Source organism: Mus musculus, chromosome 6 (genome assembly GCF_000001635.26).
Source record: "Mus musculus strain C57BL/6J chromosome 6, GRCm38.p6 C57BL/6J".
NCBI lineage: Eukaryota > Metazoa > Chordata > Mammalia > Rodentia > Muridae > Mus > Mus musculus.
Window position 1 is genome coordinate 5,119,967 of NC_000072.6, and position 13,745 is coordinate 5,133,711.

The 13,745-nt window shown below is 40.0% G+C and overlaps 1 protein-coding gene across 15 annotated transcripts in view; it reads left to right on the forward strand.

The window, feature by feature from the left end:
- Ppp1r9a (protein phosphatase 1, regulatory subunit 9A) overlaps positions 1-13,745 on the forward strand; it is a 262,790-nt gene that overhangs the window by 217,095 nt on the left and 31,950 nt on the right. For 2 of the 15 annotated variants that reach the window (XM_006505082.3, XM_017321591.2), the window contains one exon: positions 1,035-13,461. The exons of the other annotated variants lie outside the window; for them this stretch is intronic. In XM_006505082.3, the coding sequence (XP_006505145.1) occupies positions 1,035-1,048 (14 nt within the window). In that variant the 3' untranslated portion in view covers positions 1,049-13,461. Of the gene's footprint in view, positions 1-1,034; positions 13,462-13,745 lie in introns of those variants that run through there. 15 annotated transcript variants of the gene reach the window in all.

A 13,745-nucleotide genomic window follows, 5' to 3' on the forward strand; every position in this document is an offset into this window, starting at 1 on the left:
TTATAAAAGTAGAAAAACTGTGAAAGAATAAACTGTACAATGCTGATATAAGGATTACATCTGAATTAAGTACTAGGAGCAGTGCCTAACTCCAGCTGGACTTAGCGCTAGCCACCACTGTGGTAGTGTGGACAGCAGACACTTCCTGGAGCATTGACAGCAATCCCAGTGCAGCTCTGAGGATGAAAGTTGTCTTAAGCTGTGTTGTTATCTTGAGCTTTCTAGAAATATCATGAAACAATGGAACGTGACAAAGACCTAGTCAAAAGAAGTATATCCAATGTATTGTATACCTTGTGTGTTCTCTAGCCAGCAAGCTTCAACAATGGTCATACTGGAGAGAGACACTATAAACCATAGCTCAAACAATTGTCTCGGCTTCCTAAGAACACAGAAAAACAAGTCCTGGTTTCTAAGGAACCTGGGAGCTGACAGGGAGAGCTGGCAGAGGGAGGCTTGCTACAGCCTCCATCTGGGCTCACACAGTTCACTCAGCGGCAACTGTGCCAAAGAATTGTCTCTCATTAAAACAGTCTTCCCTCCTTTTAATTTTTTTTATGGTTGTTCATTGCTTTTGTCTTGTTTTGAAACGGGGTGTCACTGTGTAACTTAGACTAGGCTCAAACTTTTGATCCCCCTGTCTTGACAGCCTGGGACCTGAGATGACAAGGAGTTTTATTTGTTTGCTTTTCATAGTGCCTTGCAAGTATAAGAATCCCAGATGGCCACTTGTTTTTTGTTGTTGTTGTTTTTTGGTTTTTGGTTTTTTTCTCTCTCTTGGAATCTTATTACCTGACGAAATATATTTGAGTACAAAGTGTATCTTCTCAAACCAAGTACCGAATAGATGAAAGTTATGTGATGTTTTGTAGTCAGCACTGGTCTTAGATTATTTATAAGCAGCTAGGTCTGGAAACAAGGAAAGTTCCCTGAGTGGGAAAGCCAGAGTTTAGAGTGAATGAATATGATAGTAAGTTACGATTTCTCAATAATGGCACAGTGGACTGTCAGATGTGTTGTTTCTTTGTTTATAGGATTGCTGCGTTAAAGAGCAGGTGATTTGAAAGTATACATATTTCTAAGCAGAATAATAAAAATAAAAACAAAAAACAAAACAAAGCAAAGCAAAGATTGTGGTAAAGCCTGATAGCAGCTGAACTGGAGACCAGAAGACATCCGGACAATATCTTCAGAAATTGAGAGAAAACCAGCTGTCCACCTGTCACCTGTCACCTGTCACCTGTCAGCAGCAGTGTCTTTAGCGTAAGGAGGAAGCTTGGGACCCACAGCCCAGTTCTCAGGAGATACACGTTGCAGGACCACATGTTTCAGGCTGGCCTGAGCAAACCGGCAAAAGTTGTCTCAAAAGAAGAAATGAATAAAATACAAAATAAGGAAAAAAATGATTTCAGACAAGCTGAATCTGAGCATTTTTTCACCAATGCGCCCCTTGAATTTTTTCTAAAAGATGTACCTCAGAAGGAAATCAGTTGGCTCAAAAATTATCTCAGGACTCAGATATTGAAAGCCTAGATAATCTAGGAACAGTTAAATATTTCACATTAAATTTTAGCCTGACAAATTCAGAAATATAACTGAAAATATGATTTACTCCTATGCAAAGAACACAAAGTTGGCTTAACATAAAAATTCATATTCCACATATTAACTGAAAGAAAAATGAATATAATTATTTCAGTAGATGAAGATGGGCTGTTAATAATATCTATCTATATTAAGTTTTATCCAATTTGAACTATGAAAAAACTTCCTTAACTTGATACCATAATACTAACAAATGCTTCTGTCAAACTCCTATGCATAACAAATGCTGAAATAAGGAATTCCCTTTAAAATGATAAATGTGTTTAAAGTTGCTCAGTCACGGCCCCCAATGGAGGAGCTAGAGAAAGTACCCAAGGAGCTAAAGGGATCTGCAACCCTATAGGTGGAACAACAATATGAACTAACCAGTACCCCGGAGCTCTTGACTCTAGCTGCATATGTATCAAAAGATGGCCTAGTCGGCCATCACTGCAAAGAGAGGCCCATTGGACACGCAAACTTTATATGCCCCAGTACAGGGGAATGCCAGGGCCAAAAAGGGGGAGTGGGTGGGTAGGGGATTTGGGGGGGTGGGTATGGGGGACTTTTGGGATAGCATTGGAAATGTAAACGAGGAAAATACCTAATTTTAAAAAAAAGACAAAAAAAAAAAAAAAACCAAAAACAAAACCAAACCAACCAACAACAATAAAAGCAAACAAAATCTTCCCACATTTCTAGAACACTAACACACTCGTGAATCTGCCTAAAAGTGTAAATCAAAGAAATTTTTTAAAGAAAATCTATATGCTTTGTGTTAGCATCATAATTTAAACATACATGCTTTCAATAGTCATCCAAAATTTTACATTGTGTACCTATAATTACAAATACTAACGATGTTAGAAGTGTGTGTGGTGCTATGTACCGGTACTCCCAGCCTTTAGAGGCCAAGGCAGGAGAATTTCAATTTCAGGTCCACCTGACTACTGAATACACAGGGGGAATCTGTCTCACAAGCCAAAACACAAACGATAAGAGCAAATGTGTTTTAGGTCTTGGTTTACAAAATATCTTCATTTCACCACCATTTTAAAGCGACCTCTGCAACTGATCTGGTGCATGGTTACTTGGTTGTAAGTTATTTCAAAGAGTACATTTATTAGAACAAATCACAGCTTACACACACCTGACGTCTGCTGCAAGATTCAGCCTTCGTTTTAAATTATAATTTGGTCTGGAAATCATAGGAGGTAGGCCACCCCTTCTGGATGCAATGGGCAGCTGCTCTATGGTTCTAGCTCCCACACTGAAGATAAAGGGTTATAATCTATTTCATCATGTATTTGCTATGAAACTCCAGTGAGCTTCATCTTACATTGTTAGGAAGAGAAAATGAAATAGAAATTCCAATTGGTGTTAGGTAGAAAAAAAAAATATTGTTAACACCTCTCTCCTGTGGACCTGGCGGCTCTAGCAAGGAGAGACGAAGCAAATGAAGTAAGCAAATGAGGGGAAGGGAAGGGAAGGGACCAGGTCATAGCGCACTGATATTTAAGGTCTACTGTTGGTGAGTTTCATGGAAGAGCCAATGAGCTTCACTCTTTGTTTTGATGACTTGAGCCTCACTCCCCTCTCCACACCCTACAATATGGTTGTTATTGCCATTTTCACTTGTACTCTTTTTGGTTTTAATTAAATACATTAAAACACTCAGAAGTTTATGAATTATAAGAATTTAACAAGGGATGTAGTAGATATTTTTTTTCTAAAGCAATTAATCATGGGATGCATAAGAACCTGTCTAAAAGCAATAGATACAAAACAAACAAACAGATTGAAGAATACTTTTCAAGCAAAATAACTGGAAACTAGAAAGGAGAAAAACCACACACACACACACATTTACACACACATACCACAAATTCACACAAACACACAAACACATTCACACACACAATCACAATTCAGGCTTAACGTGAATCTAAGATTTAGAAAGAAGACAGTTCTGTGGATTGTATCTTGGATATTTTGTAATTTTTGGCTGACATCCACTTATTAGTGAGTACATACCATGCATGTCTTTTGGGTCAGAGTTATCTCACTCAGGATGATATTTTCTAGTTCCATCCATTTGCCTGCAATATTCAGGATGTCTTTGTTCTTAATAGCTGAGTAGTATTCAATCATATAAATGAAACACATTTTCTATATCCATTCTTCATTGTGGGATATCTGGGTTGTTTCCTAATTCTGGCTATCACCGATTAGGCCACTATGAACATAGTGAAACACGTGCCACTGTGTCATGGTGGAGCATCCTTTGGTTATAGGCCCAAGAGTGGTATAACTGGGTCTTCTGGAAGACCTATTTCCAATTTTCTGAGGAACCGCCAGACTGATTTCCAGAGTAGTTATACCAGTTTGCACTCCCACCAGCAATGGAGGAGTGTTCCTCTCCACATCCTCACCAACATGTGCTGTCACCTGATTTTTTTGATCTTAGTTATTCTGATTGATGTGAGATGGGTTGTTTTGATTTGCATTTCCCTGATGACTAAGGACTTTGATCATTTCTTTAAGTGCTTCTCAGCTATTCAAGATTTCTCTGTTGTGATTTCTGTTTAGTTCTATACCCTATTTTTTGATTGGGTCGTTTGGTTGTTTGGAGGTTAGCTTCTTGAGTTCTTTATATATTTTGGATATTTGTCCTCTATCAGATGTGGAGTTAGTGAAGTTTTTTTCCCAATCTGTACCTTGCTGATTTGTCTTATTGACTGTGTCCTTTGCTTACAGAAACTTTTCAGTTTCATGAGGTCCCGTTTATCAATTCTTTATCTTAGCACCCGATCCATTGGAGTTCTGTTTAGGAAATCCACCCCCACGCCCCATACACCAATGAGTTTGAGGCTCTGTCCCACTTCTCTTCAATTAGATTTAATGTATCTGGTTTTATGTTGAGGTCCTTGATCCATTTGGACTTGAGTGTTGTGCAAGATGACAAATGAGATCTCTCAGACACTGAGCCACCAACCAAGCAGCATATGTGAGCTGGTCTGAGGCCGCTGACAAATATACAGCAGAGGACTGCCTGGCCTGGCCTCAGTGAGTGAAAATACACTTAACCCTCGAGACTTGAGGCCCCAGGGACTGGGGAAGTTTGTGTGGTGGGGGTGGAGACATCCTCTTGGAAATGGGGGTGAGGGGAGAGGAATGGGATGAGGAACTGTTAGAGGGCAGACTGGGAGTGGGGGATAACAACTGGATTGCAAAAAAAGGACTAAAGAATAAAAACAACAACAATAACAACAAAACACTAGAAGCTAAATAAAAAAAAAAAGAAAGAAAGAAAGAAAGAAAGAAAGAAAGAAAGAAAGAAAGAAAGAAAGAAATGCCAACAGTCCCTTACTGACAGGAGCCTAATGTAGCTGTCTCCTGAGAGGCTTTGCCAGTGCCTGACAAATACAGATGTAGATGCTCTCAGCCAACCATTGAACTGAGCACAGGGTCCCCCAATGGAGGAGATATAGAAAGGACACAAGGAGCTGAAGGGATTTGCAACCCCATAAAAGGAACAACAATATGAACCAACCAGACCCCCCAGGGCTCTCAGGGACTAAACCACCAATCAAAGAGCACACATGGAAGAACCCATGGCGCCAGCCGCATATGTAGCAGAGGATGGCCTTGTGGGACATCTATGAGAGGAGAGTCCCTTGGTCTTGTGAAGGCCTGATGCTGCAGTGTAGGGGAATGCCATGACAGGGAAGCAGGAGTGAGTGGGTTAGTGAGCAGGGGGAGGGAGTATGGGGGGGGGTTGAAGGGAAATGAGGAAAGGGGATAAAATTTGCAATGTAAATGAAGAAAACATCTAGAGAGAGAGAGAGAGAGAGAGAGAGAGAGGGAGAGAGAGAGAGAGAGAAGGAGAGAGAGAGAGAGAGCTAGCTTCTTATCAGACATTTCAGTCAATAAGGAGGTTCCCAAGGTTGCTGGACTCCGATGGGAAGTGTTTCTTCCCTTCTTTACCCCCTTTCTCTTGAGCTTCAATTCCATGATTCTTCAGACACCTCTGTGTTTGAAACCAGGTCAGACCTTTACTGTACCTTCTATTTTATTTTCTGTAGAGTTTGAGACTTTCTTAAGCATTCACTTTCAGCATTGGAGGCCAGAATTTTAAACTAGATTAAAGACACAATTAAAGATGGGATTCATTAAATGGGGAGTTGTACTGGCTAGTTTTGTGTCAACTTGACACAGCTGGGGTTATCACAGAGAAAGGAGCTTCAGTTGAGGAAATGCCTCCATGAGATCCAACTCTAAGGCATTTTCTCAATTAGTGATCAAGGGGGAAAGGCCCCTTGTGGGTGGGACCATCTCTGGGCTGGTAGTCTTGGTTCTATAAGAGAGCAGGCTGAGCAAGCCAGGGGAGGCAAGCCAGTAAAGAACATCCCTCCATGGCCTCTGCATCAGCTCCTGCTCCCTGACCTGTTTGAGTTCCAGTCCTGACTTCCTTTGGTGATGAACAGCAGCATGGAAGTGTAAGCCGAATAAACCCTTTCCTCCCCAACTTGTTTCTTGGTCATGATGTTTGTGCGGGAATAGAAACCCTGACTAAGACAGGAGTCTTTAAAATTAAAGGGAACACTTACACTTCTTTATTAGTATGTCTCGCGTAACATCCATCATGATGGCTAGCCTAGTCAAGGTAGATCCTGACAAGATGACTTTGGTTTCTGGGACACACATGGTGGAAAGAGGGAACCAGCTGCCACAGTTGTCCTGTAATTTCCACACACACTCTCACACACTGGCACACACTGTGCCCCCTCCCACACAAATAAATAAGTAAATAGATCAAATAAAAATGTAAAAGAATGTTTCCTATAAGAACATTAGATGCAAGGCAAGACATAGTTGTTCATTGCTGTCTCATTGCTTCTCAAAAGTGGGGCAGAACAAATTCTGGAGTAGAATCAAGCTTTCTTTAGTCATGCATAAGGACATACAATAATCTGATAAACGTTCATAGTTATCATTTGCTGAATAAATTGTTTTTAATCTCTTTACTCCTCAACAAATGTTTTGCCTGAAATGCTACCGAATCTCACCGATGAAAGAGGAGACATCCCTGGTGAATCACTATGGGAATTCTTAATGAACCAAGCAAATGAATTAGGAATCCATTTCTATTGACTGTGGCAAATAATTTAAGTAAAAGTCCTTTTCCTCAAAATGACAAAGCACCTAAAATGTTGAGCTAGGTTGCTGTGAGGCTTGAATTAGTTTGCAGGGGAGCAGTCACTGAGGAAAGGGGCCTTCGAAGGGAGATGTAGACGTCTGAATGGTGGCTTTCCTTCATTCTCGTTTCTTATTCCGTTTCATAAATTCCCGGAAGTCCCCAGATCCCTCAGCTCTGCTAAGACAGACATTGGTATCAGGGCTTACCAAAAGCTGGCTTAGCAGAAAGACTTAAAATGGACTTTTGGTCATTTTCTCTCCATTTTAGAAAAAAAGTGTTACGTGTAATATTTCACTTTGAATTTTCAATTTTTCTTTGACTTTGATAGAACTACAGGGTTGCCTATGATCTTCTGAAAATAAGGATCATTTTAACCCAACTATGGTTAATTTCCTTTCTAAGAGAATTTTACAGGGAAGATATGTTCTAAATATTTCTTTTGTTTAGACATATAGTCTGATTACCCATAAAAGCCATTTGATTCCTATGGGAGAGTTGGTCATTAGGAGACTTCCTGGTAGGCTAAGGTTAAGATGGACTGCAAGACCAGGATGGAGATTGTGGTGGGAATATTAGAATAGGAGGATGATGATGTGGGGGGGGGGCGGGGGTGCAGACAAGTGTTGGTTGTTCTTGGTTCTGCCTTGCTTCTCAAGGTTGGAGCAGGGCATCCTAAAAAGCCCATGTACGAAATCTAAATGCTGTATACTCTACTCACAGACATAAAAATAAGCCATTTAAAGTTAAGATCAGAAAACTCACCTCTATGTATAGTTCTGAAACCTACCAACTGTATTGGTTCAATATATACAATATTAAGGGTTTATTACAGTATTATACTAACCACAAGTTATGGCTAAGTTCTTTAAGTCAGATATAAAATATTTTGCATAATTTGAATTATTCCAATATCTATGGAAAATAAGTTCTTCTATGGGAACAGAAGCAGCATTAGAATGTTGACTGTTAGATTGTGAGGTATTTGGTTGGTTGGTTGGTTGTTTTCTTTTGTAATGATTCTAAGTAGCTCTAAACACCCAAACCAAAAAAAAAAAAAAAAAAAAAAGCCACATATTTTTAAAAGTTTGCTTGCGAGTCACTACAAATGAATGTTTTAATCGTGTTTCCTATGGATAAACTTGGCTAGTTAAATAACTACTAGCACTTAAGATCGCATCTGTGTTTGGGTCTCTGTTAAAGACTATTATTAGGAGTCTGACAGTCCTCTAAGAACTTAGGAAAATCTTTAACAGCTCTTGCAGGTAGTATAAGCACCCTAACTTCTGGTTAGCTGTTTTTTCTTTTTCTAAAGCTGGTCTGGACATCACAAGGATTTGCCTGCCTCTTTAAAATGCCTGGGATTTTAAAGGCATTTTAAAGGCCACCAAGGTATTACTCCAGGTTTTCTAACATTGCCTGTAGCCAGTTCTTCCCAAAATTGAACTGTACCTCCCCTTTAGGTAAACAATGCCCATTTAAGGGACCAGGCTTTCTGTCTACGAAGAAGCCTTAAGATCTGAATTCCACCTGAAGCTACTAATCTCACCCTTCTCTCAAAACCTGGCTCATGTGCAGCGGCAGGTACAGCCTCAGAGTTCTACCCACAGAACTGAGTTTCTGGACAAGTTGTCATTTGGTTGCATTTGCATGTCCTGAGATTTTAGGCTTTGCAGAATCTCTTTTTATCAGAATTGGTAAGTCGATCATCATAAAAGGATCATGAGGTATGTAAATGAGTTTCCCTAAAATCTAAAGCTAAAGTCTTTATCTTTCTTATTCTCAGAATTTCTGTCAGCCCATCCTGTGTACAGAGCCTCATCTTAACTCAGCTTTGAACTGCCCACAGAAAGCACTTCATTCCCACAGACAACTAAATTGCATTCCCAAGTCCATTTGGGTTTAAAATTGTATTTGTTGAGTATAGACATGAGAAGAAATTCCTAATATTCTTTCAGCAATTGGCAAACAAACAAACAAACAAACAAACAAAAAGCCTTCCTAGGAAATTTCGTAAGTATGACTTGGGATATGTTACTTGGCTTTATATTTAAATAATTGCAAAAGAAACTACCACCTGTCTGCATCATCCCATTGGAAGTTGCCTGTGAGTAGGTTCCTAACTGAATGCTATCATAAGAACAATAGCATCTGTATCTCTAGGTATAATAGTTGATGCAATGCATCTCACACAGTACTGAGTCGGTAAACGTGGTAGGTGGTATCACCGTGTGAAGAGCCAGGAGCTCCTCAATGGGAGAGGCAGAAGTCAAAGGAACATTCCTATATCATCCTCCTGAAACAACAGAGCTGACCAAACTAGATTGAGAATTAAGATGCTCCAAGTGAAAAAAAAAAACAAATGTGTACTTTTTACTCTTTAATTTTAACTACACAAAAATGTAAGTACGAAAAGCTACACAAAACAAATGCCTAATATAAAATCTTTAGCATTTGTATTAAAGTCCTATTTGACTCACATCTCCTGATCTCAGAATCTAGTAAGAAGTATGTCTCTTCAATTTTCTTATGTAATGTACATATTTCACTATTAGGAAATATGAATGATACTAGTTTCTAAATATTTTAAGTAAATGTACATGTTATTCTATAGCTTGCTTTATTCTTACTAATCTATTCAGTGGCAGTAAATAAAGACAGTTGGGGGGTGATTATGTGTCAGTCACTCTTCTAAGCACTCAGGTCTGCTAATGCATTCAGTCTTCATAACAATGCGGTGATTATTTTATGTCATTACTGTTCCCACTTTGCTGTGGAAGATCCTTAGGGACCTCTGAGAGGTTAGGTAAATTGCACAATTTTATGTCATGGCAGCTCATTCTGGATTCGAGCTGTGGGTCTGCTCACACAGTGCCTCTCTGAGATGCTTAAACCGACCGACCACCTGAATGCAATATGCATCAGCCCCCAAATCTCAAGGGTCCATCTTTTATGAACTTGCAGTGACTGTGTATAATATGCAGATACCATTTAAGTTTCTTGTTATGCCCAGCATTTCAGTTGACAACGGCAGAAGCCAGGTAGGACTGTGTTCTGAGGGGTTCAGTGCACAGGAGAGTATGCGGTGGACCCCATTGTTATTCCTCTCCACTCCCTCCCACTCTCCCTGCTGCCTGGGTCTGCTCCCCCTGTAGCATTCCATTTACGTCAAAAACAACGTCAGTGCAGTGGAAAACACCGAATGATTCACAGCCGTGCTATGCAGAACTGGTCTCTACGCTGTACGACATATAACACCCTCATTTCATAGAGCGTTTTCATAGCAGCTACTAAAATCATAACCGAATCCATTAAGTTCTTTTAAAGGATCCAATTTAAAGCAATATTGAAAGTAGTCTCGAGATGCGGGTACGGCCGTGTTCCACCCACTCAGAGTTCCACCCTAAGCTCCAGCCTGGAGAGTCTCTGAATGCATCCCTCCATATTTACTGATTCATTCAAGGCTGCTCCACCTTCCGTCTTCCACCTGCATTTGTGTGTGTGTGGCATCTATTAGGAAGCAGTGATGACCATGGCCACCTAAGCCTTCCCATCTCACTGCAGAGAACTCAAGAACTGAGCCAGGTGGCTTTCCCCTGCCACACCCAAGTGACACCCAAAATGACAGCACCCAAAATGACAGCTAAGGTTTTAGAGTATGAATTTTACTCTTGGGATAATTACAAAGCCAAATAAAATCCCATCAAGTTTTCTTTTCCCTGATGGGCCATGCTCCTGTGAGTTTGCAGCGTTGCACACTCTTGGGTATATGTTTCTACACAGAGCATAAAGTAAAATAGAAAAGGTGCTTGTGCCAGGCCCAAGATTGCTCATCAAGTTCACTTCCAGACAGAAGGGTGACCCTGTGGAAGGAGCATAGGCTTCTACACCTGAGTTCTCTCTAGGCTGTTTCACAGAGGAACTATGTAGTGCAAGTTAGTGATGAACTGAGAGGCCACGTTTGACCCTTAGTCTTCGTTTATGAGAAATAAAGTTGACCAGAGTCCTAAGATTCTTTTGAGTTATGATACTGTGATTCTTAAGTTGCATAGTGGAAGAAGATAGCATATAATGGATGAACAATGCAGATATTGCTACCAGGGGCTACCCAGCAGCCCCTGTCTCATGTATCCACACACTGATTCTTCTTGCCTGTCATTACTGAACATCTTCTTATAGACAGTGTTCCTTCTAGCATCCCCCTTGTGTAAGTGCTATCAGGGTGACAGTTCTCAGCACCACTCCACTCTTCTGGTTCTTAAAGAAAATTTTTCACTTCTCAGGATGGAAAATAAATTACTGGTTTGTAATCCATAGTCTCTGCAATAAAGTCTGATACTTGATTCAGACTCCCAGAAGTTGTTCACTGTGGGCAATGTGCTGTGGGCCACGCAGGTAACAGACTAAAAGCACTGCCTCTCAGACTTGAGCTAAGTGCATCTTTCCTAGGCACAGTTTATGATGAGGGATGCTGAAGCAGACGGTCCACATGGCCATTCAGGGTTGTCTAACAGCGGCACTAGGCAGGCTACTCCCTAATAACAGGACTGGTTAGTCTCTACTTGTCTCCATGCCTTCCACTACGTCCTCCAGTCTCCTCATTTCATTTCATTTGCTCACTACAAGCAATGGAGTGACTTCTGTAGTCCTGTGGGTGGGATGCTACCCTGTGTTTAAGTGAGGATTCTATTGCCAAAGAAACCATATTTACACAAGTGGGATATGCACCTCTTCTGGGGGTATCTTTTGTCATCTACTACCCAAAATTGTTGTCAAACCATAAAACCATCTGTGAGGGAGTCTGTCGCTAGCTTTCAACAAGCCTTCCCTTTTCCACACTATTTATAGTATACATATGGAGTAGATGCTGACGAGTTGAATTTTCTAGACTAGTCCGAGCACCTATGATTTTGGAACTTTTAAAACACATATCTATGGTATTAAAACCTTGCAGTATTGACTTTTCAACACCAGCTAAATTGGGGTGGATAGCTAGTAGCCTGAGAGACAGAGCATAGAATCAAAGCAGCTCATCAGCTAGCTGTGTAGAGGAGGGCAAGCTACTCCAGTGTTCGAGCTTCAGGAGAGGACACAAGCTGCTTGCTTGTTGTCTCATGGGTCTGTAATGAGGGACAAATGAGGTGGCCTGTGTGACAGCACTGTGCATTACTGAGCATGCAATCCCACTTTGAGACAGAAAAGATGGAAGCTGTGCGTGAACTGTGCTATTTGTAATTATATTATTGCTTTCATCTGCGTGCTGTTCAGCATTTTTATGTGTAAATAGAGAGTGGATGTCTGACTTTCTCCCAATTATCACAACTAATGAACTCTTAATGGGCAGCCGCAAATATAGATTTTATTGGAGGAAGGAAATGAAAGTGACGAAGGTGACTTTTTTTCTCCATTGGCATGTAAAAGTAGAGACTCCTAATTAGAAAACATCTAGTTATTCTTTATATTCGCTTGAGCCGTCTGACTTCTCTGAGAGTTCACTCTTCACTTGAGTATAGGAAATGAAAAGCCCAACCTTCTGTAAATATTGTCATTCAGCGACATGTCTCCTGAGACTAAAGTACACTGAATTTTATTTGTTAGAACTATATGCCAAGTGCCCAGTGTTATAAATAAGAGAAACCATATGAAGTCCTTCTATGCTTGTGTTTTATAATATGTTTAGAGCACGTCTTTAAAATAATTCTATATCTAGAAATGCCCTGTACTAATTAATGATGGTTGCCGGACATTCTTTTCTATTAGTCCAAGTGTTTAGTTTTCTATAACTGAGTTATTGACTTATTTTTAGTAATATAAATCCAGGGTCACTTAATTTCTCGAAAGTGACTTTGTTTAATGACTGCCATCCTGAAAAGAAGAGATGTGATTAATCATCAAACGATTTTATTTACAGCAAGTGATCAAGTATATCTATGTAAAGAGTAGTTCCACTCCAAATAAACTTTATTCCAATCAATACTCATATACTGCTACCTTAGTCTTTATATTCGTAGCTAAACTTCTTCTTCCCCCATTACACCTAACAATATTACAAATGCTAAGAACCTGTTAAAGAGGACTACAGAAAGGCTCTTGGTAGCATTTTTTATTCCACCTCTTTTTCATCCTTTGTTGGGTTTGAGTTTTCTTATGGATTCTCACACATGATAGCTTTGAATTCAGAGAGGTGTTCATACCTTAGCCTCCGGAGTGCTGGCATAACAACCAGGTTCTGCCATGCCCAACTGCTGTTACTGTGGTTTTTATCTGTTTCTGTGGTTGTTTTACTTTGTGTCTTCCCTCCTTCCTTCTCTCTTTGTCTTTTCTATTTAATTTTTGGATTTTTTTAATAAAAATTATGTGTATGTTTTGCCTGCGTATATTATGTGCAACACATCTATGTCTGATGTCTTGAGGTAAAAGGATCAGGCCCCGGGGCCTGGAGTCGCAGATGACTGAGAGCTGCCATGTCTGTGGTAGAAACTGAACCGGGGCCCCAGAAGGTCAAAAATTGCTTCTAAGCATTGAGGCCCCTCACCCTCTCCTTCTCTTGAAGTCCTTTTATTTAAAGATGAAAACATTTTTCTTTGGAAAGCTAATGTAGTTTTCAATGAGAAGAGAAAGCATTCAGAGGAAGAAATGGAAGAGAGGCATCAACACATAGCTTGCACTATAGCCTGAAACCTAATGCCAGGAGCAGCAGCCCTGTCCTTCTCCCTCTACAGAGCAAAGAGTTACACTCAGTAATGAACTGTTGCTCTGTCTCTGTAACCAGATCTTGTTTTAGGGAAACGGGTTAACTTAAATTTGCTCGGATTAAATAAATTCACTTCTAGTTTTTTTTTTTTTTTTTTTTTTTTTTTTTTTTTTTTTTTTTTTTTTTTTTTTACAGAGTTCAAAGGGAAATAAATTAGATATTCAGACAATGGAGAGCAGAGTGGCTCAGCCTATTAGTGAATTGCTGTGT